Genomic DNA, 27,616 nt, shown 5'->3' with positions numbered 1-27,616 from the left:
CGTCAGCCTAATAATTTGGCTATTTTCCTGACGTGTCATTCAGGCTCTCTCTTTTAAAAGAGACCCTTAAGTTGCAGTTACCTACGTTTTACCCAACCACTTACACGCTACTAGGAGCTAGAAAACTTGCATTCAGAAATGACGAAGATTAATAAAATGATGGACTAATCACTAAAGAGATAACTCGAGAGTAACATTCTTTGGGGTCCTTTTGCACTAAACGGACTTGGAGAAAATCACATACGTAAGAAGAACAAAGAAAGTGCGAAAAGTAAACGTAAACACTAAATAAAACTGCAATATGAGTTCTTACCTGTAAGGAGCCAAATCTATTGAAATAACTACGGGGTGACAAATAGTGATAAGACAGCGGACTGATTAGCCTGAGGGCTGATGTTTGTCGTGAACTGAAGGGTGCTTAGCTAAAATGCAATCAGATTAAGATAAAAACCGAGTGGAAGGGAGTTGAGCTTGGACAATGGGGACGAAAACAGAGATGATAAAGGGCTGAAAGTGAGAGTGTGACCAGATAATGAACAAACTGAAAATGTAGAGTTTCAGTATTCAGAATCCTTTTCAAGAAAACACTTCAGAAAACTAGTTTCAAAAGTCTTTCTAATCAACACTTCTAAGTAGCAGAGTAACAAACTGAATGAAATTTCAGAGTTCTTCCGCTATAATAACTACCTCTCTTTTTTGCCCGTCTTTCTTGAACAGTTTTTCATGCAGGTATTTATAGGGACCGAGTGCTTCCCCCTGAAGGGTCAGGATCTATTTTGAGGGAGATGGAGGGTCAGGATTTCAAAGGACATGATCGGATGCTTGAGAATTAAAGCGAATCAAAATGAACGGCCGAGATCATTCTCAGGATACCTGTCCTTTTCTTCTTTCAATCTGACGGTCTAAAATCCTCTTGTCCGGAGCGATCTGAGGGTTAAGAGCGAAAGACGCTGGTCTTGTCGTCTTCTCTCTTGATCCAAGGGTTCCGGGTTCGTCCTTACAAGTGAGATCAACGGTGGAGATTGGGGTGTACAGGACTGTCATGACATACCCCGCACTGTCAAGATTATGCGGGTGATTCTTAGGAGTGCGGTGGAGATCTCGTCTGCCACGCTTTAACTACCTCGGCTCTGATTCTGACGACGGTTATTTGGGATTTGTCTTATTCTTTTTGCCTTCCGATCCCTCCCCCATTTCGATCTTCTCGACACGTTCTTATTCCGATCTCTCATGCTGATCTCCGATCTATTATTCCCATCTTTCCCTTTCTCAGGTCCGGTCTGGTCAAAGCATTAATTTCCCCTCGATTTTCGAAGCGTTCGCTTCGTTTTCTGCTTAGCAATAAATGCTCTTTTTCCCCTATATATACCCCTGACGAAAGAGACTTCCCTTCATCTGATTTTCCTCTCTTCCTCCTTATTTTCCAGTTCTAGCTGCTCCGGCGGTTGTTCCGGCCATGATTGTGGTTTTTGATCCCTTTCCGATGGACTTCCTTACTCCTCGACCGAAAATTTACGACCCTGGTGATCGCATAACCTTGTCTGATGATGGTGAGAGAACTGGATCAATTGACCGATCTAGATTGCGGACCTTGATCGTGCCGATCTCGAGTCGCTCAACTGAGTTTATTCGGCTTCTCACCACATTGAGTGTTCCGACAGCGGTTTCCTTCCACATTGGGTGTTCCGACAGCGGATTAAGCTCCGGTCGGCGACACCCTTGGGATCAGTTATAAACATGGGCCTCTTTAGATAGGATGTTTCGCTGATCCTTAGATCGGCCTTTTGATGTAATCAGATCTCTAATGTAATCCGATCCCTAGAGATCGCCCAAATGATGTAGTTAGACCTTTATTGTAATCCGATCCCTAGAGATCGCCCAAATGATGTAATCCGACCTTTTGGAAATAAAAATCTTATTTCTCCAATTACTATCTTATTGATTATTTTCCGATCTCTAATACATTTGTCCGATCTGGTTCCTAACAAAACGACTCTTAACTAATCCTTTATTCAAAATATTCAACTTATTATGCCGATCTCTAGTTAACCGATCTCTTAGAAATGTTCGAGGGACGTGTCAGAACAGCTGGCGAGTCCCGTTAACTGATGCACTGCCTAGAAACTCGTGAGCATTAAATGCTCGGACGAGTATAAATAGGGGTGGGGGGGTTAGCCATTTTCTCCTGTATGCCATTTCGGTCTCTCGCAAGCAATTCCAAAACTCTCTCAATTTTTCAAGCTCTTCCGACACCGATCAAGCTCCGGTAAGGGTTTTGATCCTCCTTTTTCTTTAAGTTCTTTATTTTCCTCGAAAATGAGCGGCGCCGAAGGTCAGAGAGCGACGAGCCCTCTTTCCATTCAATTCTCGTGGTCGTCTGATGAAGAAGAGGTAGTCGGGCTAAGCGTACAACAAGAACCTCCCAGGGTCTCCGTTCCAGCTCGAGGGCGAATCGCATCATCAAGGCATGTACCTTCTTCAGGGAGGGAGAATCTCCCTATGGACGAGCTGCCATCGATCTTACAAGAATCCGATCTGCAATCGTTTAGCCAGGAGTAGAATATTCGTCCTGATTCGTACGAACTTATCCGGTGTCACGGCGATCACCGAGCCGATCACTTCTTTGAAGAGAATGACATGGTTATGGTATACAAGGAACAGTTAAAGGCCGGTCTGCGGTTCCCTCTAGATGACTTCTTCAAGGAGGTCCTAAAATTTCACCGAGTGTGCATTGCTCAAGTTCACCCTAACCTGTGGCGGATCTTAGTAGCCTTCCGAGGCTTGTGCCGAGCTAAGGGAATCAGACCTACGGCTAAGGTGCTCGCCGATCTGCACAGGCTAACTCGCCGAAAGGACGACGAGCACTGGTTCTTTCAGGCGAAGCCTCATTGTGGGCTCTTTACCGATCTGCCCTCCTCCCTTAAGAATTGGAAGAACCGCTTCTTCATTTTGAGGAGCAAGAATCCGACCTGCTTTGAGGACTCCCCCCGTAGCTGGTGGCACCAGGGGCCTTTGATTCCGAAGCATATTACCCTGAACCAGGAGGAAAGCTTAATAGTGATGGAACTGAAGAGTCTGGCTGCCACTCAAAAGTATTCCTGCTTAGATGCGGTGACTGCCGAGCTGCACCATTGGACCATACAACTGCTCACCGGCCAAGATCGCGCACTTCCGCTCTCTGACCTCGGCATCGGTATTTCCTATATCTCTGATCTTAGGACCTTAGCGATCTCACTGACCTCTTCTTTGTGCAGGTATGGCGGGTGGTGAGGGTTCCAGGAAGCGGAAGAAAGATAGAGAGATCTCCCGAAAAATAAAGGAGATGAAGCGTTCGGCACTGCTTCAAACACCCGGGCATGAACCCGGAGAGATACAAGGAAGCCCGCCCCAACCTTCGGGGCCGCCGATCGCAGAAGCTGTCCGATCTCCTTCTCAACGAGAAGAGCAGCCTCGACCTCCTCCAGCTGCTCCAAGCACAGAAAGGGGTCCTTCTCAAACTTCTGGGAGGGCCTCTTCTCGTGGTGCTCAAACGCTGATCGACTCCCTGAAGAATAACCGGACTGTTCGGGAGAACCCCGGTTTCGCCAAAGTCTTGGGGTCTTCCATCTGCCTTCGGGAGGATCGGGACAGACTGTCTCCGGACAACCTTGACGATATCCTGACCCGATCCATGAGTCTGAATGTAGAGTGTCTGGTGAACCAGCACATAGTTCGGGAAAAGGCTCATCGCCTGGGTAAGGAGGTCGAGAAGAAGAATCAAGAAGTGGCTTCCCTCCGATCCCAACTCTCATCCTCTCAGGATTACATATCTCAAGTTGAGGGGCGGGCGAAGTTCTATGAAGACAGTGGCCGAGAATCGAGTTACGGTGAAAGGGATCGTGCTCTCGGGGAAGTCCAGGCGCTTCGGGCCAACGAAGCTTCTCAGGTCGCTCAACTTATTGAGGAGCTTAAGGCGAAAGATGAAGAGATGGTGACAGGAATAGCCAGCGCTTATGTGAACGCTCACAAAGATCTCTTGGCCGAGCTCCAGAAGCGTTACCCAGAGGAGGACTTCTCTTGGATGGCCGACCTGGCTCCCGGGGGCGATGGTGAGGATAGTGAGGAGGAGGGAGAGGGTGAGCAAAATGTAGATCAGGCTGGGGGCGATCCCCCAGCTGAATAACTTGTACAAATTTTACAATGAAATGAAATAGAATGCCCTTTTGTTCGATGAATGGTTGTGATAGGAAAATTTCTAAACCCTTGTTTGTCTGAGTATATTGAAATAACTGGAAGCGATTATTATCCTAAGTGTGAGAGATCGGAAAACACAATATGCATGAACTTGGCAAGGAACCAACGCTAAACGGAACTTAATTGAAAATTTGGCTTAAACATTTAAGGTCGAGATCTTCATTAAACCGAATTGGAACCTTAACTTGATTTATTCCTAAACTTTAAAAGGGGTCGACCATGAGCACTGGCAGCAAGGATCTAGCGTTAGTTCAATTTCGTCTGATAAGAGAGATCGGGAATGTAGTTAACTGGTCAGGATATTTGACAATTGGCTTGAGAGATCGGTGAATGATCTGAGAGACCGGTAAGGCTTTAATGGTGCGAGAGCTTAACATTGACTCCATTCTTTGTGAAGAGAGATCATAACTGTGGTTAAATGGCAAGGAGAGACTTAGTGCTAGGGATCGGTTTCGAAGTTTGTTGACTCTGAGGATCGGCCAAAATATGGTGTTGATACCCAAGAAACCTATAACAAATTATAAAAGCTGGATACACGGGAGTATACGGGTTAGACAGCCATATGTCTACCCTGTATGCATCATGTGCACGAGGCCACCGTCGCACGAGACCATTGTCGAGCTTGTAAAGCCAAAAATAAAGTAGGCACAATGGCCAGTAAGTAGGCATATAGCCTGTAGAACAATCACACCAGACATATATTGTCAGTTCATGATTTGCTCAGAAGCGATCGCTATTTGTGGTCCCTAATTAGTATACCAATTTATCCAAACTAAATAAATAAGTCTAGGTATACTATGGGCAATTAAACATTTTTAATTATTTTAGCACTATTCACTGTTACTATTTTCTGGTACTGTTCATTGGTACCATTAATTTCATATTAATAGGACATTAGTCCCAATTTACATATTCATATCATTTTTAATATTTAATTATCCTTATGAGTATTTTAATTATCATAATAGCATTTTTCCCATGAACCTTTCTTTAGGTTCATGTTGATGTGTTATCTTTATCTAGGAATTTGACTAGGTTAGGATGTCTATTTAGTCACACTTCCTTCATAACAATTGCTCCTCTATGTTTAAACTTGAATTTCAGTTTTGAATCACTGAATTTGGGGTTATAGAACTCAAGTTATGGTCAAAATACCATAACTGGTCCGTTTGCCTCTAAGCTGTCCAGAATTTACAATTCCTGGTCAATAAACTTTGACCAGTCATTTGATCATTTTATGATCATTTTTAGACTTAGGTTCCTTCACAGGATATGTTCCTCTATGTCTTAGGGACTCTCAGGTACAATTTCATAATTTTTTTAAGCTTGGTATAGTGAGTTATGGTCAAATGAACACACAGGTATCAAATGGCATTCTGGGTTCAACTTAACATTTTCTAGATTTCAATTCCTAACTTTGGCTAATATTTTCCCTAGGATGCAATGGTTTCTAGAGCTTGGTGAAAACATAAAAATTGTTGTGCTATTTCTTATAAAACTTTTGGCACTAGTTTCACTCAATTTGCAGCTTTGGAGACCAAGTTATGGCATTTTTGCCAAAACTGGTCAAGCATACCAAAGGAACAGTATTTTTGGACAATTTCTGGGTTGGCAGTTTTAGTGACTCAACTTTTGCTAACAATTTGATTTGGTTAAAAGCAAAACTGGGTCAAGTGGTCTTCATGAAAAGTGTAGCCATATGTCTAAACTTTCCATTGGTAAAATTTTAGGTCATTTGGACCAGTATAGAGAGAGTTATGACCAAATGAACACGTACTGTTCATTTGGTCATTTTCTGGGTTGGCAGTTTCAGTGACCCAACTTGTGCTAACAATTTGAATTGGTTAAAGGCAAAACTGGGTTAAGTGGTCTTCATGAAAAGTGTAGCCCTATGTCTAAACTTTCAATTGGTAAAATTTTAGGTCATTTGGACCACTATAGAGAGAGTTATGACCAAATGAACACGTACTGTTCATTTGGTCATTTTCTGGGTTGGCAGTTTCAGTGACCCAACTTGTGCTAACAATTTGAATTGGTTAAAGGCAAAACTGGGTTAAGTGGTCTTCATGAAAAGTGTAGCCCTATGTCTAAAATTTCCATTGGTAAAATTTTAGGTCATTTGGACCAGTATAGAGAGAGTTATGACCAAATGAACACGTACTGTTCATTTGGTCATTTTCTGGGTTGGCAGTTTCAGTGACCCAAATTGTGCTAACAATTTGAATTGGTTAAAGGCAAAACTGGGTTAAGTGGTCTTCATGAAAAGTGTAGCCCTATGTCTAAACTTTCCATGGGTAAAATTTTAGGTCATTTGGACCAGTATAGAGAGAGTTATGACCAAATGAACACGTACTGTTCATTTGGTCATTTTCTGGGTTTGGTGCAGGGTAATCCGGATTTGGGCAGTATTTAGGTCAAGTTTTGGACAGAATTTGGGCATGGTTTCTTCATGGAAAATGGGCTATGTTGAGTCTAATTTCACCTCCAATTAGCCTCATACCAATTAGAGTCACATATTTTCAGTTATGGGTCAATAAACCCATTGGACTCATTGAGTCCAAACCTGCAGAAAATTAACACTTCCAAAACTCAATCTCCTCCAACTTCCTTACTTCAATTTGCATGCAATACACTTCTATAAGCAACAATCTCATCCCAATTAGGTCAAATTTCAAGCATTTACACAAAATCTCCAAGTCATGTACACAAACCCTAATTTCCAAGTTTCAAACTCAATCAATTCAATCCCTTTTCACTTCTCATACATATAATCATATCAATCATCATCTCTAAACTCATTTACATTATTTGAACACAATAAAGCCCAACACATTTCATGGCTGCCAAAATTTGGGGACATCATGGGTTCATGAATTTCTTGTTAATTTCTTGAAATTTCCACTTATCTCAAGTCACTTTCAAGTATTAAAAGAAGAAGGAAGGGAGAAAAGCACTAACCTCTTGTGACCCAACTTGAAAATTTTCCCAAAACTTCAACTTTCCTTCTCCCTATGGGTACCTAGAGCTTCCTTATGATGTGGGCTAAATTTTTAATGAAGGGGACCATGGGTTTTGGTGGATAAATGAAGAGAAACTCAAGCTCAAAGCTTGAGCAAAAATGGTGGAGGGGAGAGAACATGGAGACGGCAAGGAGAGAGAGAAGAGGAAATGAAGAAGACTTGTGGTTGGTGAATTTTTGTCTCTTGTGTCTTATATATATATATTCTATAATTATTGTACTTTATTTTTTTTTAAATGCCATAAGTCTATTTCCTTTCTTTTCTTTTCTTTCCTTTTCTTTTCTTTTCTTTTCTTCTTCTTTCTCTTCTCATTTTCCAAATTCAAATTCATAAATTTAATTTATGTTAATTATTTTATTTCCTAATTTTAATTTGACATTTAAGTCAAAATTCACCTCTAGGGGTAAAATGACCAAAATGCCTTTCATGGTGCTCATCGGGTTATTTTTATTATTTTATACCAATTTATAAATTCTCTAAACTTTAATTTATTTTTCTCAAAATTTTTCCTATTTTTTTTTTATATTTATTTCATTAATTTATGTCTCCTCACTATAGTTTAAGTGTAGTTCCAGACATCCCGATCGTCCAATGACATTAGTCACGAACGAAGAAATGTACTGATCGCCTACGGTGAGGGCGTTACATTATTAGCCATTCTGTTTGCACACCGGGAGACACATTGTGACCGATGGTGTGATGGCCCGAGGTACCTGGTACCCAGTGCTAGTTTACCTGTTTATCCAGTCCGGTCAATTTGTATAGGTTAATTGGGCATGAAAAAGTATAAATGTAATTGAATTGATTATTAAAGGAAGTAAGGAAATTAAATATCAAGATAAAGAACAAGTATGATTACAATAAAAAAAAGGCTCAAAATCATCAAGAAAATGCTTAATAAAATGCTAGAAAGAGTTAATATCTTAAGATGTAATTAGCTTTCGACTAAACAATAAGTTAAGAATATTAGCAACTGAAAATATTAGCAATTAAATAAATGATTAAGAGTATTTAAAAAAAATTAGATTAGTTATTTAGCAGAAAGAATTGAAATGAATTGGAACGATATTAATATTTAATTATTATGAAAGAATTGAGCACTTCTGAAGAGGAATAAATTAGAACAAAGGATAGTTAATACTAGAAGTATTATATGAAATTAGATTAAATTCCAGAGTATCCAAATTTTGATCCATTTCTATTTTTTTTTATTGTATATTATTTTCTTGTTATATTATTGTACCACTAAGCAGCAATACTTAGCGCAATGGAATTGTTTCCTAGCGCAATGGAATTGTTTCCTCGTGCAGGTACTGAAGGTAAAGCCCAGCAAATATTAAACAGAGATTTTGGAGTTTTGATCTGCAAAAGTGTCTGAAGTATTTAAGGTTATCACCTCCTCAGCAATGCATGTAGATAGGGCTCACATTAGTCGTATTATGTAATTTGTGCATTATAATTATTTATTATGTTGTAATGAAACTTAGGAAATTGCATGTAATATGCACCTGATGTAAATTATGAATTTATACAACTAGTTTGCAAATTATGTAAACTGATGAAATTGAGAATTTTGATATATGTAATAAGCATGAATGAATTTGTACAAATGAGTATGGATTTGAATTACATAATGTTTTTTGGAATGATGATATGAATATGGATGAAGTATTGTATGGAAAATATTGTTGAAATTTCAAGCAGGTGAATACTAAAATACGCCAAATGTTAATAGAAACAGGGGAAACTCCACTGGTTTCTCTATAAAAAAATAATTGACATTAAAATATAATGAGAACAAAATTATTAAAGGAATAAAGTAAGATAAGATAGGGTACTCCGGTACCAAATGTAGCACACCTTGCTCGGCTACACTATAGTCTGGTGAGGGGTGTCACATTTATTGGTATCAGAGCACGGTTTTGGCGTTCCTAGGAATAGATAGATGGAAAGGGATAGTGTGCATAACATGCATTGCATTCATATGAGTCGAGGTGACACTAATGCAGATCTATTTTCTGTGGTAAGGTGAAGAAATAAGGAGGTAGTAGCTCCTCGACAATTTATACTGGGTAAATTCCGAGGATGAAATTTAAATTAGAGGGGAAGAATTGTAACACTCTCACTTTAGCTAGTTCGTACATTCTACTGTTTCGGTGACCAATGTCTGTCCGGACAGCTAGAATGACTGAAACTATATGTAAAATAGAGTGAGGAGTTATAAATAACTCAAATAATGGTAAGAAAAATTTAGGAAAAATTTTAGAAATAAAATATAACCATGTTAAATGAGCCGGTGCCCTAGCAATGGGTAACCTATTGGGAAGTTGTGGTCTTCGCAGCTAGGAGCCCTAAACTCGGGAGAAAATTCATAAAATAATTTTTGGGACTCCAGAGAAGATTCATTGAGGTTTCTATGGCATTAGAATGCCATGAAAAGGCTTAGAAAAATTTTTCAATCGATACAAACGATTTTGGCTCAATAAGCCAAACGGAGGGCATTTTGGTCATTTCGTCTTCAGATATGATTTTTGGCCAACTTGTCCAGTTAAGTTAATAATTATTATGACCTAAAATATGAATAAATATTGCTAAAAATTAAATTAAAAATGAGTAGTAAAGAAAAGGAAAAGAAAATGAAAGAAAAGTGGAATTATGACACACATGATGTCATTAGTGAGGTCTCCACCAATCCAATGTCAACAAGCACACTTAAACCAATTAAAAAGGATAAAATGAGTTAAAATGTAAAACAACAATATGCTATCCATCACCTTCTTCCCATTAAAACACACCTCCCTCTCTCTTCCTCCATTAAAGCATCACCTAAGCTCCATTTCTTACTCAACTACACCATAAAATCTCATAACCTCTTCATGAAAAATTGGTCTTACACCTTGGGCAAGTTAGAGGCAGCAATTTGAAGAGGAAAAAGTGAAGGAAAAATTGAAGTTAGCTAAGGAAAAATTCTGCTCATAAGGTTAGTGCCATATTCTTTGCTTTTACATCTTTCTAAAAATGAATTTAAGCCAAGTTAAGTTGAAAATTTGATAAAAATTGAATTAATGAGGCATGATTATGTTCCATGAAATTTTGGTAGCCTTGACATGAGTTAGGGTTAGGAGAATTCTTTGATTTAAAGTGACATATTAGCTACCCCTAGTATAAATTATATGATTAGTATAGCAAATTAGGAGTAAGATGCATGAATTGGAGGCTTGGTCAATTAGGGTTAGAGTTTTGAAATTAAATTTTGGGAGTGGATGAAAATGGACATAAACTAAAGTTGTAATGGTCAATTAGTGACCATTTGGCTATGATTGATGAGGAATTGAAGTGATTTGTGCCAATGGAATTGAGGTTGGGTGTGCTGCCTTGAGTACCCTGCAGGTCTGAATGAGAGTCCAGCAAGGTTAGACAGCTATAACTTGAGTTGTGTAGGTTCAATTGGTACAAGGCTAATTGGACATGAAATTAGACACATAATGGCACAACTTTGATGAAGGAACTCTGTCCAGAAAACAAACTTAGGATGCCCTAAAAATTGACCAAATCCGAGTAGCACCAATTCTGCCTGGACAAAATAACCAAATGAACAGTGTTCATTCATTTGGTCATAACTCAGTGTAGAAAGGTCCAATTGACCTGAAATTTATATCAATGAAAAGCTTAGACAATTTAGAACAACTTTTATGTTGAACACAAACTCTAATTCTGGACTTAACCAAATGAAATGATTGGCCAAATTTGAACTACCAAATCTAGCAGAATGGTATTCTGCCCAGAATTTCTGGGTAGATACCAATCCGGCCAGCCTTGCTCAAAGTGGCATATCTTGAGCTAGAAAACTCCAAATAGGGTGATTCAAAAAATGAAATGTAACTAGACACAATAAAGAACAACTTTGATCAAGAACACTTGGTCAAATTCTCACTGTAGAATGGCCTAATAGAACAGTGAACTCTAGCACCCAAAAACTGAAAATTTGGATTTATTCTCAATTGGTTAGAAGTATGGATTGGCAACTAATGCTAACACTTTTGGGAACCAAAATGTGGTAAATCTATGTGATTAAAACTGATGTAACTATTATATATGAGAAAGTCAATATTTTGACTTAAATGACTAAATGAATAGTAACCTTACATGTTAAGTATAAATATTCAAGAAATAACTTTGTAATATGCCCTAGTAGGCCCAATGTGATTGGTTTGGATAGGTTGGCATGCCAATAGGGTTCTGATAGCAGTACTGCGTATGATGTATGGCTCCATGCCATTCTGTGATATGATAGCCTATGGCTATACTGATTATGATGTTATACTTGGCTTTATGCCTTATTGCTTTTACGGCTTATTAGCCATTCTGTTTGCACACCGGGAGACACATTGTGACCGATGGTGTGACGGTCGGAGGTACCTGGTACCCAGTGCTAGTTTACCCATTTATCCAGTCCGGTCAATTTGTATAGGTTACTTAGGCATGGAAAAGTATAAATGTAATTGAATTAATTATTAAAGGAAGTAAGGAAATTAATATCAAGATAAATAACAAGTATGATTACAATAAAAATAAAGGCTCAAAATCATCAAGAAAACGATTAATAAAATGCTAGAAAGAGTTAATATCATAAGATGTAATTAGCCTTCGACTAAACAATAAGTTAAGAATATTAGCAACTGAAAATATTAGCAATTAAATAAATGAGTAAGAATATTTAAAATGAATTAGATTAGTTATTTAGCAGAAAGAATTGAAATAAATTGGAACGATATTAAAATTTAATTATTATAAAAGAATTGAGCACTTCTGAAGAGGAATAAATTAAAACAAATGATAGTTAATACTAGAAGTATTATATAAAATCAGATTAAATTCCAGAGTATCCAAATTTTGATCCATTTCTTTTTTTTTATTGTATATTATTTTCTTGTTATATTATTGCACCACTAAGCAGCAATGCTTAGCGCGATGGAATTGTTTCCTCGTGCAAGTACTGAAGGTAAAGCCCAGCAAATATTAAACAGAGATTTTGGAGTTCTGATCTGCAGAAGTGTCTGAAGTATTCAAGGTTGTCACCTCCTCAGTAATGCATATAGATAGGGCTCACATTAGTCATATTATCTAATTTATGCATTATAATTATTTATTATGTTGTAATGAAACTTAGGAAATTGCATGTAATATGCACCTGATTTAAATTACGAATTTATGCAACTAGTTTGCAAATTATGTAAACTAATGAAATTGAGAATTTTGATATATGTAATAAGCATGAATGAATTTGTACAAATGAGTATGGATTTGAATTACATAATGATTTTTGAAATGATGATATGAGTATGGATGAATTATTATATGGAAAATATTGTTGAAATTTCAAGCAGGTGAATAGTAAAATACGCCAAATGGTAATAGAAGCAGGGGAAACAATGCTGGTTTCTCCATAAAAAAATAATTGACATTAAAATATAATGAGAACAAAATTATTAAAGGAATAAAGTAAGATATGATAGGGTATTTCGGCACTGAATGTACCAGGCCTTGCTCGGCTACACTGTAGTCTGGTGAGGGTGTCACACATACCTTAACCTAAAATAACCAGAGAAAATAGATCTGCATTAGTGTCACCTCGACTCTTATGAATGCAATGTATGTTATGCACACAATCTTATTCTATCTATCGATGCCTAGGAATGCCTAAACCGTGCTCTGATACCAATAAATGTAACACCCCTCATCTGTCTACAGTGTAGCCGAGTAAGGCATGTCACACTCGGTGCCGGAGTATCCTATCTTATCTTACTTTATTTCTTTAATAATTTGGTTTCATTATATTTTAAAAATAAATTATATTTCTAAAGGAGAAACTAACAGAGTTTCCCCTATTATATTACTGTTTGGCGTATTTCACTACTCACTTGCTTGGAATTTTCAATAATATTTTACAATAAAAATCTCATCCATGCTCATCATAATCATTTCACATTCAATTCTTGCAACTCATTTCCATGTTCAATTCATATATCAAAATTCTCAAATTCCCATTAATTACATAATTTATAAACTAATTACATAAATTCACAATTTACATGATATACAAATTAATTACGATTCCATAATTTATATTTCAGCATAATAACTAATTATAATGCACAAAATACATAATATGACTTTTGTGAGCCCTATCTACATGCATTGCTGAGGAGGTGGCAACCTTGAATACTTCTGACACTTCTGCAGATCCGGACTCCAAAAATCCCAGTCTAATATCCACTGGGTTTTAGCTTCAGTACCTGCGCGAAGGAAACAATCCATCGCGCTAAGCATTTCTGCTTAGTGGTGCGATAATATAACAAGAAAATAATATATACAAATAAAGAAAGTAATAAAGTATAATTTGGATACTTAGGAATTTAATTTAATTTAGTATGATATTTCTAGTATTAACTATCTTCTATTATAATTTGTTCCTCTTTGGAAGCGCTTAATTCCTAGATTCTCAGTAATAATATACAATATACAAAATTAATAAAAATACTAAGTTTATATTCATATGGTTATAGAAGGTACATTTGTGATATTTATTTATGTTATACCTAGTTTTGCTAATCTTTCATCAATTTACTTAATAATTTTTATGTGGTTTGGATCATTTCATAATAACTAATGTTCATAATTTTAACTAATTCTTTTCAAGTCTTTCTAACCCATTTATTTAATTTTTAACATTTTTAATTTCTAATATTCTTAATTTATTTCACTGCCCAAGTAACCTATGACAAGCTGACTAAACTGGATAAGCGGGTCACTGGGCACTGGACACCGTGGTGTCTCGGCTGTCATACCATGGGACATGAAATACGGAACGTCAACCACGTATGCAATCAATATGGCTAAAAAGCCATGATAACAGATAATCGGACATATAAGCCATGAAGGCGGGCATAAAGCCATAAATACAGGCATAAAGCCTTACGCAGTACTGCTCAAATAATACCCTATTGGCATACCAAACTATCCAATCTGACACACATGTCTAGGCAATACATGGGCACACTAGTACCATTAAATATTCATAAGTTTTATTATTTCATTATATATTCTAATTATAGTTCATAGTATTTTAGTTTTATTTATAGTAGAAGCATAATTCTCTAAATCTCATTTTTTTACATAACTTATGCATTCATCATACCATTCACGTTAATTGCAGTTCACATCATAATCATCTAATCATTTCGAATATCATCTATATATTTCTATTTCATATTCACTTTCATTCATTACAATACTTATATGAATTACTATTCACAATGGAAAAAGTGTTTCACATACTAAGTATTTGAAATTCACATTATTTCCACTCTTGTACCATTTATTGTACAAGGTATCCTCATTATTCTATTTACAATGGGAACATAAGTCCTAAGTATGGCTTTACTTTATTTATACATTTAACGTTTCCTTTATGTTAAGAAATTTTCATATTTTAAGTTGTATTGCTAATATATTATAAGTTCCATTTGTGATGGGAATACAAGTCCCAACTACCTATTCACATGATTTAGGTATTCATTAAGTCATTAAAGTGGGTACCATTCATATTCTAGGTTATTCCTATCCATTTTCATAAATTTCAGATTTATGCCTTAATTTTCCTCTAACTATTTGGCCAAGATGCATAATCCATTTGGCCATGCTTCCTTCATGGAAGTTGTTTCTTTATGTGTTAACTTTAATTTCCCTTTTGTAACATTCAATTTGAAGTTATATAACTCTAGTTATAGTCAATTTACTAAGACTAGTTCTTGATCAGTGAATCAGGCAGATTCTTAAATCTCACTTTGTCCAGATAGCTGGACATATTGCAGTAGTATTTAGGCCTAATGTCCTTCATGTGATTTGTTCCCTTATGTGTCCTGGTCATACTGGTTCAAAATTACAAATTTTTAAGCTATATAGGAGAAGTTATGGCAGTTTAACTAACCTGGACCCTTAAACCCTGTACATCCAGAATTTCAGGTTCAGGTCGGTCTTTGCAAACCATATTTGGGGTTCTTACACTCAAAATTTGAGTGATGTTTCTAAACCAAAATTGTAGTTCTATTTCTTAAGTTTCTAGATCAATTTGGCTCATCTCAATTGGAGTTTTCTACTAAAAGTTATGGCTCAATTACTATTCGGGTGTCAAATGGTCAATTTGTCTAAGTGCAGGAATTTCCATATTAGGAAGTCCTGAATTCTCCTAGCAATTTTCCTAAGTTGCATTCATTTCTGGGTTTTGGTCAAAACATTAAAATTATAGTTCTAGGTCTTATAAAGATTTTGGCTTTAGTTTCACTACATTTTCAATTTTGTAGAGTAAGTTATGGCATTTTTACCACAACTGGTCGGATGGTCAATATCTAGTATTTTCTGGGCAGTTTTGGTTCTGGCAGTTTTGTTGGGCTAACTTTGGTTAGCAATTTGATTTGGTTAAGGTCAGAACTGGGCCTCTAAGTTCTTCATAGGAAATGTTCTCCTATGTCTAAGCTTTCCAATAGTTCAAAAATCAGGTCATTCTGACCTTCCTAGAGTGAGTTATGGCCATTTGAACATTTACTGTTCATATGGTCATTTTTCCAGGTCTAGCATATAGTTACCCGGATTCAAGCCAATTTTTGGTCATTTTGGGTTTAGATTCTGGACATGGTTTCTCCATGAAAAATATGGCAAATTGTCCTAGGTTTCATCTTCAATTGGCTTTACACCAATTGGAGTAACCTAACTCTACTTATGGCTGTCTAACCTTGCTGGACTCATAAGTCCAGAAATCCAACAATGAAGCAACACTCCCCATTTTCAATTCCACCTAACTTCCAAACTTCAATTCACATTCATAGCACTTCTAACAGTCATTCATCAACCTTAACAACATCAAATAGACATCAATTCACAAAACCCTAATTTTTGGGTCAAAACCCTAACTTCAAATTCCTAGTTCATGCATAATACCATGCAATTCAACTTCTACCACATTCAAACTCATCAATAACACCACAAATCAATTTAATTCCATCAAAAACATAAATTTCTCACATGTTCTCATGGCTACCGAAATTCTAGTCTTTCAATTCCTCATCATATTCTTTCAATTCCATGTGATTTCAACTTAGTTTAGCATGCTTATAACACTTAGAAAAGAAAGAGAACTTGGATAGTGCACTAACCTTGTCAGTAGAATTTTCCCTTAGGCAATTTCAATTTTTTCTTCACTTTCTTGGCAACTAATCACCTTAGCAAGGTTCTAGGACAATTTTTAGTATTGAGACTTAGGGATAATGTGGTGGGAATTAAAGAAAATTAAGCTTGAAATGAAGTGAAAATGGAGGAGGAGGGAATTCCATGGGGTTCGGCCAACCTAAGGTAAAAGGAAGAAGATGACTTTTTTTTTCGAATTTTTTTAACTCATTTATCTCTTATTTTGTTCCTTGTTTAGATGTTGTCCAATTATAATTGGTTGAAAGTTTTAATTGCATCACTCTTATATCATAATTAGGATTTAATTTTTTTATTTGATTTTTCTTTTCCTTTCTTTTTCTTTCAGTCATTTTTAATTAAATTTTTAGTAATATTTGTTCATATTTTAGGACATAAAGCTCACTCACTTAAATGAACAAGTTGGTCAAAAATCATTTTTGGAGTGAAATAACCAAAATGCCCTTCGTTTTGCCTATCGAGCTAAAATTGTCTTTACCGATTGATAAAATTTTCTTAGATTTTTTTTTGCTTTCTTTTGTCATCAAAGACTTAAAAAATCTTCACTGGTGTAACGGTCCGGCCCACTAGTGATATTGTCCGCTCTGAGCCGAAGCCCTCACGGTTTTAAAACGCGTCACTAGGGGTTACGAACCACTAACTTATAAACCCAACATCTCTCCCGTGTTTTGCCGATGTGGGATTTGCCTAGGGCCCTAGGCAAATCCCACATCGGCAAAACACGGGAGAGATGTTGGGTTTATAAGTTAGTGGTTCGTAACCCCTAGTGACGCGTTTTAAAACCGTGAGGGCTTCGGCTCAGAGCGGACAATATCACTAGTGGGCCAGGCCATTACATTTGTGGTATCAGAGCGGCTCCGCGTGCAACCTTGAACGATGGTGGGGCAAACCTCAGCGAGGACGCTGAGTCCCATAAGGGGGGTGGATTGTAACACCCTAGGCAAATCCCACATCGGCAAAACACGGGAGAGATGCTGGGTTTATAAGTTGATGGTTCATAACCCCTAGTGACGCGTTTTAAAACCGTGAGGGCTTCGGCTCAGAGCTGACAATATCACTAGTGGGCCAGATCGTTACATTTGAGAGCGGACAATATCACTAGTGGGCCGGGCCATTACAATCAGAGCCGCTCCGCGTGCAACCTTGAACGATGGTGGGGCAAACCTCAGCGAGGACGCTGAGTCCCATAAGGGGGGTGGATTGTAACACCCTAGGCAAATCCCACATCGGCAAAACACGGGAGAGATGCTGGGTTTATAAGTTGATGGTTCATAACCCCTAGTGACGCGTTTTAAAACTGTGAGGGCTTCAGCCCAGAGCGGACAATATCACTAGTGGGCCGGGCCATTACAACTGGAGTCCCAAAAATTATTTCACAGGGTTCTCCTCGGGTCTAGGGTTGCTAACTGTCTTCACAGTCGCTTCCCGTTAGGTCACCCATCGCTGAAGCTCCGGCTCGTTTAACCTTAGTGCATTTCATTGCTTAAAATTTTCCTTAATTTTTTTTTTATCATTATTTGAGTTATTTATGATTTCTCACTCTAGTTTAAATATAGTTCCAGACATTCTGGCTATCTGGATAGATATTAGTCACCGAAATAGTAAAACGTACGAACTATCTAAAGTGAGGGCGTTACAATATAGGAGTTTAATTGGCAAGATCCTATATGTGAAATAGGCATATTCAAACCATTAGGAAGGCAGATGAAAGATGAATGAGTGGAAATTGTACTTTTTAAGTTTTCCAAAGAAGATGTGATGTGATCACTAGTACCACTATCAAGAATCCATGGTTCAAAAAATTCAAATAAGGAAGATAGGCATATAGGATTACCTGCTAAATTTATTATAGGCTATTGTGGATTATTTGATTGAATGAGGCTTAGATTTTACTAATATTGCTCAGAAGTAAATTGTAAAGAACAGCTACTGTCCTCAAGATTAGTCATGTTTACAATGTGGGTAGCGTTTTGGCTAGACCCTCTAGTGTTTTGCTTACCATGATGATTATTTGATTTGTTGCACCCTTTGTAATTTGCTGGGTAGCCATTAAGCTTAAAACAAGTAGCCTTTGTGTGCCCCTCTCTCTTACAGTGACTACAAAATAAAGAGTGGTGAGGAAGAGATACATTAGTAAAATTATGTGTTGCAACTAAGGCTGCAACTTCTATTGGAGTGGGTAGCAAGGCTTGAAGACCTCTCTGAGTTTCTTCTTGTAACACAAGAGAATAAGCTTTTGTCACACTAGGCAATGGATCCATTAGGAGAATATGACTTCTCACAGCACTATATGAGTCATGGATTCCAATTAAGAATTGTGTAAATTGTTGTTGGTCATAAAAGGAAAGAATATGTTGTTTTACCACACATGAGCAAGCAGGTAAAGGAAAATACGTTAAGAGCTCATCCCAATGGCTCTTCAAACGATTCAAGGGCAAGGTCACAGAATCTACTTCTTTCTCCATGGCATTAACGGTTCTTTGCAGGTGAAAAATCCTTAGACCATTGCTTGGTGAGAAACAATCTTAAAGGTCTTTCCAAATGGAAAGTGCTGTATCAGAATATATAATACTTGGTGCTATATCTTTATGAATTGAATTTAGCAGCCAAGAAAGCACCATGTCATTGCCGAGCTTCCAAGGAGAAAAAAGAGGATCTGTTGTCTGAGGGATAAATTTTAACAAATATTCTTGAAGTTATATGGTTGTAACACTACAGTCCTTCAACTTTAAAATGTAACATAAAACCCCCTAAACTTTCAAATTTTACATAATAAAATCCCTCTGATGTTCAATTATTAATTTTTCAGTTAAAAACTAACGTGAACAGCTCTCACATGGTGTTTAGTCAATATTTCTCTCTCCTCTCTTATACAAAATGTAAAATTATTCTCTCTACACGTAAAAAATTATTCTGTCTATAAAGAGGAGAAGGATTCAATTTACATATGGTTTAAGAAAGAAAAGATAAATACTGACTAAATTTCACGCTGGAACTGTCAAAGTCAGCATCTAACTGAAAAACTGATAATTAGATGTTAGAATGATTTTACTATGTAAAATGTGAAATTTGATGGGGTTTTATGTTACACTTTTAAGTTGGAGGACTGTAATGTTACAACTAGATAAGTTCAAGGATAGTCGTTAAAATTTATCCGTTGTCTCATGCTTTGGAGTGGTGCCATCAATAAAATCCAACTTGTTCTTTGCAGATAGAGCCATGGTCATAGCTCTTCTCCATATGATATAATTGTCTCCAGCTAGTGGAAAAGAGACAAGCACAGCTCCAGGATTTTCAGAATGAGGAAGATGGAAAGGGTTGTTAGGATTTAGGAGGTTAGCAGAATCATGGTCTTGGGAAGAGAAATCAGCATTTGAATTGGTGGAGGTAGAAGGAAGTGTGCTGTTAGACATGACTTAAAGAGCAGAAGGAAAGGAAGAAGATTTATGGCTTTGATACCATGAGAAGAACAACGCAATGATAGGAAATTGCATAAAAATGTTCTGATATTTTATTCATGAAGATATTAAACTTTATATACAATTGACAGGTCCTATAATTAACAATAAATATTCCTATAATCAAGCATTAACTACAACAAGAAAGGCAGTAAAATTAAAATACAAATTAAAATCAAATATACATCCAAATCTCAGGAGGAAACATAGCAGAAAATACAATCTCCAATAGTAACCAAACTTTGAGGTACGTTTAGAGATTAAAAAACTGAAATTGCTCAAGAAAAATTGAACTTAATTTTCTGGGGTTAATAGAATAATTAATTCTTAAAGTAAACAAAGAGTACAAAGGCCTTGAAATCCATTCATCAAAATCTTAGTAACGACCGTAGTGTCGCATATCAGTTGATGGGATTTGAGATTGCATGATAAATTTATGGTCCATTACTCAAAAATTCGAAAAGGTAACATATGTGTACACTGTGCAGCGCATTACCACTGAAACTAAAGCATTAGCTTAAGTTCAATCTATGAACTCAACTGGTAGACTGGTTACCAAAAATTCATTATCAACTTCCCAAAGCATGCGATGTAATTGCAAAAAATTAAGCAAAATATATGTTAAATTGTTATTGCAAGCAATTATGATTTTGGATACCATACTAATTCTTATCATGTTACAGTGCATAGGTAGATTAAAAACACTGAAAGAGATGACCTCAATTTATGATTTTACTCTGCTTCTGAGATGGCCTCCAACTCTTGGTGAAGTCGTCTCTATGTTTTTCTTGCATTCATTCTTGTTGGAACGGCAGAGCCAAAAGGATTGGAAGGTATTGGTAGATTTTCTCCTTCCCCTTCCAACATATGAACTGCAACTTTCATGAAGGGACGATCTGTTGGGTTCCACTGAATGCACCAGAGTCCCACAATTGCGAGTTTCTTTACAATTTTAGTATCTCCCTCTTCCTCAATCTGGAACCCAAGAACTTCTCCTTCTTTTAAAAGATTATAAATCCATTCTGGGAAGTATATTTGTTGGCTTAAATTCAGGACTTTCAAGTAACAAATTTTACCATAAAAAGCGAGTAATTTTACTAATATACTAAAGCTACCTTATATTATTCTGGTGTAAGTCATCCTAAAATCATAATTCAGAATTTTCGGTTGTTGAGAATTCACGTAAATTTTATTTTTATTTATTTATTTCTTTTTTATTTTTAGTCTCAAGAGTGTCAAGTTGATTTAGTACCTGAAGGAGAATCCGGTAATCCGTTTGGAGAACCAGCAAAGACGAGGCTGTTCATATATTAATTGTAATGGAATATTTTAGTTTTTCCCATTCCCAAGTGGAAAAGCCTTTATCGTGCACAGATTATAAACTACAAAAATAACCTAAAAAAAAAAAAGTATTAGCCAGCCATGCTTGCGACATTGTGAAGACTGAAGAGGCATCAACATTTAAGGACCTCACAAAAGCAGGATAAATTTTTACAATTGTCCCTAAACTTATCTAGTTGTAACATTATAGTCGCTCAACTTAAAAATGTAACATAAAACCCCATCAACTTTCAAATTTTGCATAGTAAAATTCCTCTAACCTCCAATTACTAGTTTTTCAGTAGGACGCTGACCTGGACAGTTTCAACATGGAGCTTAGTCAGCATTTCTCTTTTCTCTCTCAAGCAATGTGTAAAATGAATCCTTTTTTTCTCTATAGATAGAATAATTTTTCATGCATAAAGAGAATAATTTTACACTTTGCATAAGAGAGGAGAGAGAAATGTTGACTAAGTGCCATGCAGGAGCTATTTATATCAGTTTCTAACTGAAAAATCAGTAATTAAAAGCCAGATAAATTTTACTGTGTAAAATTTAAAAGTTTAGGGGGTTTTATGTTATATTTTAAAGTTAAAGGACTGTAGTGTTACAACTATATAAGTTCAGGGATAGTTATTAAAATTTATCCCACAAAAGCACTAAAGCTCTTATCTGACCTGTTATAGCTAGCTGTGTGCAACATTGTGAAGATGTTATTGATGAATTTCTTGTTATGTAGTCTAGGCATGGAGACATGCTTGTGAGCACAATGGTACAACTTGATTGCGCCATAGCCTCTGCCCGCCAAATTGCTATTGCAGCAAATGTAAGTGTAAGTTTGTTAAATACATTGTTTAATTAATATAATAGTTTATGAGATAAATTTCAACCACTATCTCCGAACTTATATAGTTGTACCACTATAATTCTTCAACTTTAAAATGTAACATAAAACTCTTAAACTTTCAAATTTTGCATAATAAAATCCCTTTGATTTTTAATTACTGATTTTTCAGTTAGAAATTAATGTGAACAGCTCTCGCATGGCGTTTAGTCAACATTTCTCTCTCATTTCTTATGCAAAGTATAAAATTATTCTCTCTACACATGAAAGGTTATTCCGTTTACAGAGAAAATAAGGATTCAATTTATACATGGCTTGAGAAAAAAAAAAAAGAAATACTGACTAAGTTCCATGCTGAAACAATCTAGGTCAGCGTCTAACCGATAAATCGGTAATTGGGGATTAGAGGGATTTTACTGTGCAAAATTTGAAAGTTGATGAGGTTTTATGTTACATTTTTAAGTTAAGGAACTATAATTTTATAACTAGATAAGTTCATTGACAATTGTCAAAATTTATCCATAATTTATGCTTTATTGCAATAAATGAGGTCAGATGACCTGTTTTAGAAATGACAATGGAAAGCTTATTAAACTTATAGCTTAAGATGCATTTGCTAGAAGGATTGTGAAAACCGATAAATAGTGATAAAAGTGAATGTTTTGTGTCATCATTAAAAGAGCAACTTAATAAGCTTCAGTTTTAGCTAATGAAAATCCATTCCCACATTCAAGCTAATGAAAATACATTGTTTAAAAGACAATCATTACAAACTACCATAAAGTCATTAGCTAGCTTTATTCTTAATCCAGAGCATTTTAAAAGGACAAGTAAAGAACATGCATGTTCTGTTATTGAAGGATAAAGACTGGCTATTTCTATGAGTAGGGATGTTAGCCTTCCCCTGCACCAAGCAGACCCATTTTATATGGTGTCGCTTAACGTGGATTTTCAATCAAGCTGCTTGATTCTGCAATTGACGTCAATGATGATTCTCCTCCATCTATAGTCATTGATTCCGCAGGATATGGAACAGGCCTAGGAGGCAACTCTAGGCTTTGCAAATCTCCTTCAAGCATCTTTACAACTTTGTTCATTGGAGGACGATTGCAAGATTGCATCTGCATGCAACATAATCCCGCTATAATCATTTTCCTAGCTATTGTATTTTCCTTCTCCGTTGCATCTTCTATTTCTAACGTTCCTTGAGAAAGTTGGTCATATACCCAAAATGAATAGTAAATTTGACTCAAATTTTCAGCCAATGTACTTAAGTTTTTCCTTTCGCCTGCGATTTCTAGTAACAACATTTCAAAACTATACACATCTGCTTTGTATGAGACACATCCAATATTTTTGTAGAACAACTTTGGTGCCATATATCCTATTGTTTCCTTTGCAGTGGTAAGAGATGCAATGCTCCCTTTGGTTGCATAAAGTTTAGCCAGCCCAAAATCAGAAATTTTTGGTGTGAAATTTCGTCAAGAAGAAAGTTATGAGGCTTGATGTCAAAATGGAGGATTTGAATGTCACAACCTTGATGTAGGTATTCAATGCCATGTGCCACTCCAAGAGATATATAATTTTTCCCAACTTAAAGAAATAGGTCTTTGTTGACAAAAAATATAATTATCAAGAGATCCATTGGACATGAATTCATATATAAGAGCATGATTTCATCTCTTAGCACAGAAACCAATTAATTGTACTACATTAGCAGGGTGGATCCTCCCAATCGTAGCAACCTGGTTGATAAAATCTTGTCCATTGGCTTTAGATTTACCCAATATCTTTATTGCTGCAAATTGACCACTTCGAAGCTTTCCTTTATACACAAAACCAAAGCCTCCTTCACCTAACTTTTCCTTAAAACCTCTAGCGATCTTCCTAATGTTTGAATAAGAATATCTTATTGGCATTAAGGTTATTGTAACTCTGGAGAAATTCTTCAATAGTTTCATATCCTGATTGATGCCTTCTTCTCCATTTATAAAAAAGAAATGCAATTGCATATGGAGCCCAACATAAAACTCTTGCAACAAAAAGCATTCCTGATCAAATTATGGAAACATATTCAACAAACACAAACTCATTAATTAGTTATTGCTCTTAAAATTTTGCCTAGTAAATGCAAGAGAAATATGCTTTCGAAAGCGTAAGCTTAAGTTAGCTAGCTGCGTTTCATGTATCACATGTTTTCATGTTGTCTCTGCATATTTATTAATGGAAGGACTTCTTACCAAGGATAATTGAAATCCATTTGAGCATCACTGCATGAAATTAATGTAGAGAAATTTACTGACATTGCTGCTCTTAGAAGAAGTAATAATAAATTAAACATGATCACATATTATATAAGTGAAGATAGAGATCTTACATCTGATTTCCCAGTAGAGATTCCCTTCATTAAATAAGAAAACAAGAAGTCAGTATCATACACATCTCTAATTGATTGCATCAGATGCATAATGATAGTACAGAGGTATTGTATAATACTGATTTGCAGCACTTAAATTCCATACGCATAGATTTATTAAAATTTTTCACGGATTATATAAAGAAAGGAGCTTAATTAATCAATAAGTTGCCATAATATTATTGGAAAAAAAACTGATTAATAAGTAGGAGAATTTTTATTGAATAACTAAAGGTGTGTTTATATAACATTTAAAAGCTTATGACTGTTGAATTCAAATAGGACTATTACTAATTAATTAAAATAAAATTCAATGTAAATTTCAATAAATAGTCGATAGTTGGTAATGGATAGGATACCTGTGAAAATCACTCTATCTAAATCCCATTAAAATTTATTTTTAATTATCCAAATCCAATTATTATTACTTGAAAAATATCTAAACCAGACATGTGTATTATTTTTTAAACCTGAATCCAATTATATAATAATCAAATTTGTCTTATTAGGATTTGGTCAATTCAGGCATATGCAAATACTTGACCATTTCCCGTCCCTAGTCAATATCATGAACACTATTTCAAAACTGAACGGTTTAAAGCTCAATTACATCCCTGTACTTATTAGAAAATTTTAATTTAGCCCATTAACTTTTGTTCAATTTAGCTCAAAAGTTTTAATTTAGGCTCAATTTAGCACAAAAATTAAGAAAATCAAGAAATTAAACTTTTTTATTTTTGGGCTTAAATCAAGAAATTTTGTTCTAAAATTAAGAATTTAAACTTCTTGATTTTTTTTAAATCAATAAATTTAGCCCATAAATTTTAATTTTTTTGTGAAATTGAGCTTAAGTTGAAACTTTTAGCAGATTTAAAATAGTTTATTTATGACTTATTAATGGCCTTGCATAGAGGAATAATTAGTTGAAGCACCATGAAGGGGGTGAAGCTCTAAGCAGGTAGCTGTTGAGGTCTTTATGCCTTGAAAATGGGAATTAGTATGAAGGTTGAAGAGTGTCCAATTATGTGCAAGTTAAGTTTTTTTTGTTATGTTTCTAAGTACCCCAATGAGTTTTTATAAAGTTTTATTTTGCTTGAGGAAAAGCAAAGGTTCGAGTTTGGGGGTTTTTTATTACATCAAATTATATAGACATTTAAAGTTAACATTTATTGCATTTTGTTAGCATCTAGTCTCCTTTTATGTTTATTTTTATGTGTCTTCATTATTATTTTAGAAAACATGTTAATCCAACTCAATTTATTGATTTTTATATTTTATCAGGTGTTTTTATGTGGTTCTAGAATCAAAGACGAGTTTGGAAGAGATTTGGAGGTCAAAACATGAAGAATACAGTGCCAAAAACATTATACGGGCCGTGTAACTTGCCCCGTGTAACTTCCTGGACCCCGTGCAACCTTCTGGACAAAGAAAACTTAAAAAACAAGAGTGGCAGAAAGTTACATGGGGCAGGGGCGTGTAACACTACACGGGCCGTGTAAAGTACCCTGTCAGCAATTCTGATGCGACTTTTCTTCATTCCAACCCGACCCGGATGGACTTCTAATGCTTCTAGGACTCTGAAATTAGGGTTTTTACACCAGATATAAATATAACAAGTTAGGAATTGAGGGAAAGAAGGAGAATTAACATTCAAGAGCCGATTTACATTCAAGGAGGCACATCAACCTCAAGGGAGGCAAGGGAGAAACAAGATCTGCAAGATTGCTAGAAAGGATTTTCAGCTGAAGTTCCAAAAGCCCAAGGCTGTAACTCTCTTTCTGGGTTCTTTCACTCTATTTTCTTCTCATGTCTTCTTTTTATCTTTTTATAAACCTGATTGTAAAACTCACCATGGGTGAGTAGGTTCTTTATTCTAGGGTTAGGGTGTAGCACTCTCAATTTCATTATGGATCTGGTTTGATTTTATGTAATACATTGGGTATTTTATTCTTTGATTCAATCTCTTGTAATCTTAATACATGCTATGTGTTAGTACCCACTTAGTATTGATTACATATATTAATTGAAGGACTGAAAGATGAAGGTTAATATTAGAAAATCGGGATTTTGAACCTAGGAAATCTGACCTAGAGATAGGCTGATGACCTTTGTGGAGTTTCAAAATTAATCAAGGATCTTAAAGGGTTTTAATTAATTTAATCACCATGAAAGTAGGGTTTATGTTAATTAAAATACACCTTGAGTGCCTTGAGAGAGGACTTAAGATAACTTAAGATTAATTTCCATCAAAGTAATAATCTCCCATTTGTTGAATGAATCAGATTGATTCTATAATTGATTGAAGTATGAACCCCTAGCTCTAGAATGATTTTGTCCATTAGTATTTTATTTTAGTTAATTATTTAGATTTTATTTCAGTTAATTATTTAGATTTTATTTCTTTCAATTTAGATATAATCATTATTTCTCTACAATTCGATCGTCTAGATAATTAAAATCACTATAGTTTGGTACTCAATATAGTCCTCGTGGGAATAATACTCTACCTATCACTTTATTACTTGTTAGCGATCCGTGCACTAGCGGTGGTTGTAAAACCAACAAACAATAGCTCCAGGATTTTCAGAATGAGTAAGATGGAAAGGGTTGTTAGGATTTAGGAGGTTTGCAGAATCATGGTCTTTGGAAGAGAAATCAACATTTGAGTTGGTGGAGGTAGAAGGAGGTGTGCCGTCAGACATGACTTAAAGAGCATAAAAAAAGGAAGAAGATTTATGGCTTTGATACCATGAGAAGAACAACTCCATGATAGGATATTGCATAAAAATGTTCTGATATTTTATTCATGAAGATAGCAAACTTTATATACAATTGACAGCTCCTATAATTAATAATACAAATTCCTATAATCAAGCATTGACTACAACAAGAAAGGCAGTAAACTTAAAATACAAAATAAAATCAAATATACACTCAAATCTCAGGAGGAAACATAGCAGAAATTACTGCAGAAAATATAATTTCCAATAGTAACCAAACTTTGAGGTACGTTCACAGATAAAAAAATTGAGATTGCTTATGAAAAATTGAATTTAATTTTTTG

General features: G+C 35.7%; 1 protein-coding gene and 1 pseudogene across 1 annotated transcript in view; both read right to left on the bottom strand.

The window, feature by feature from the left end:
• Nucleotides 1-18,979, bottom strand: part of LOC131183111 (non-specific lipid transfer protein GPI-anchored 15-like) — a 57,771-nt gene extending 38,792 nt beyond the window's left edge. The window contains exon 1 of the mRNA XM_058153046.1: nt 18,514-18,979. Coding sequence (XP_058009029.1) covers nt 18,514-18,979 — 466 coding nt within the window. The remainder of the gene's footprint in view (nt 1-18,513) is intronic.
• A 4,095-nt stretch (nt 18,980-23,074) lies between these two features.
• LOC110670546 (rust resistance kinase Lr10-like) lies at nt 23,075-24,185 on the bottom strand (annotated as a pseudogene).
• Nucleotides 24,186-27,616: the final 3,431 nt, after the last annotated feature.

Source organism: Hevea brasiliensis, chromosome 1 (assembly GCF_030052815.1).
Source record: "Hevea brasiliensis isolate MT/VB/25A 57/8 chromosome 1, ASM3005281v1, whole genome shotgun sequence".
NCBI classification, from domain to species: Eukaryota; Viridiplantae; Streptophyta; class Magnoliopsida; order Malpighiales; family Euphorbiaceae; genus Hevea; species Hevea brasiliensis.
The sequence above is the reverse complement of the archived record's forward strand: the minus strand, read 5'-3'. Positions and strand labels throughout refer to the sequence as shown.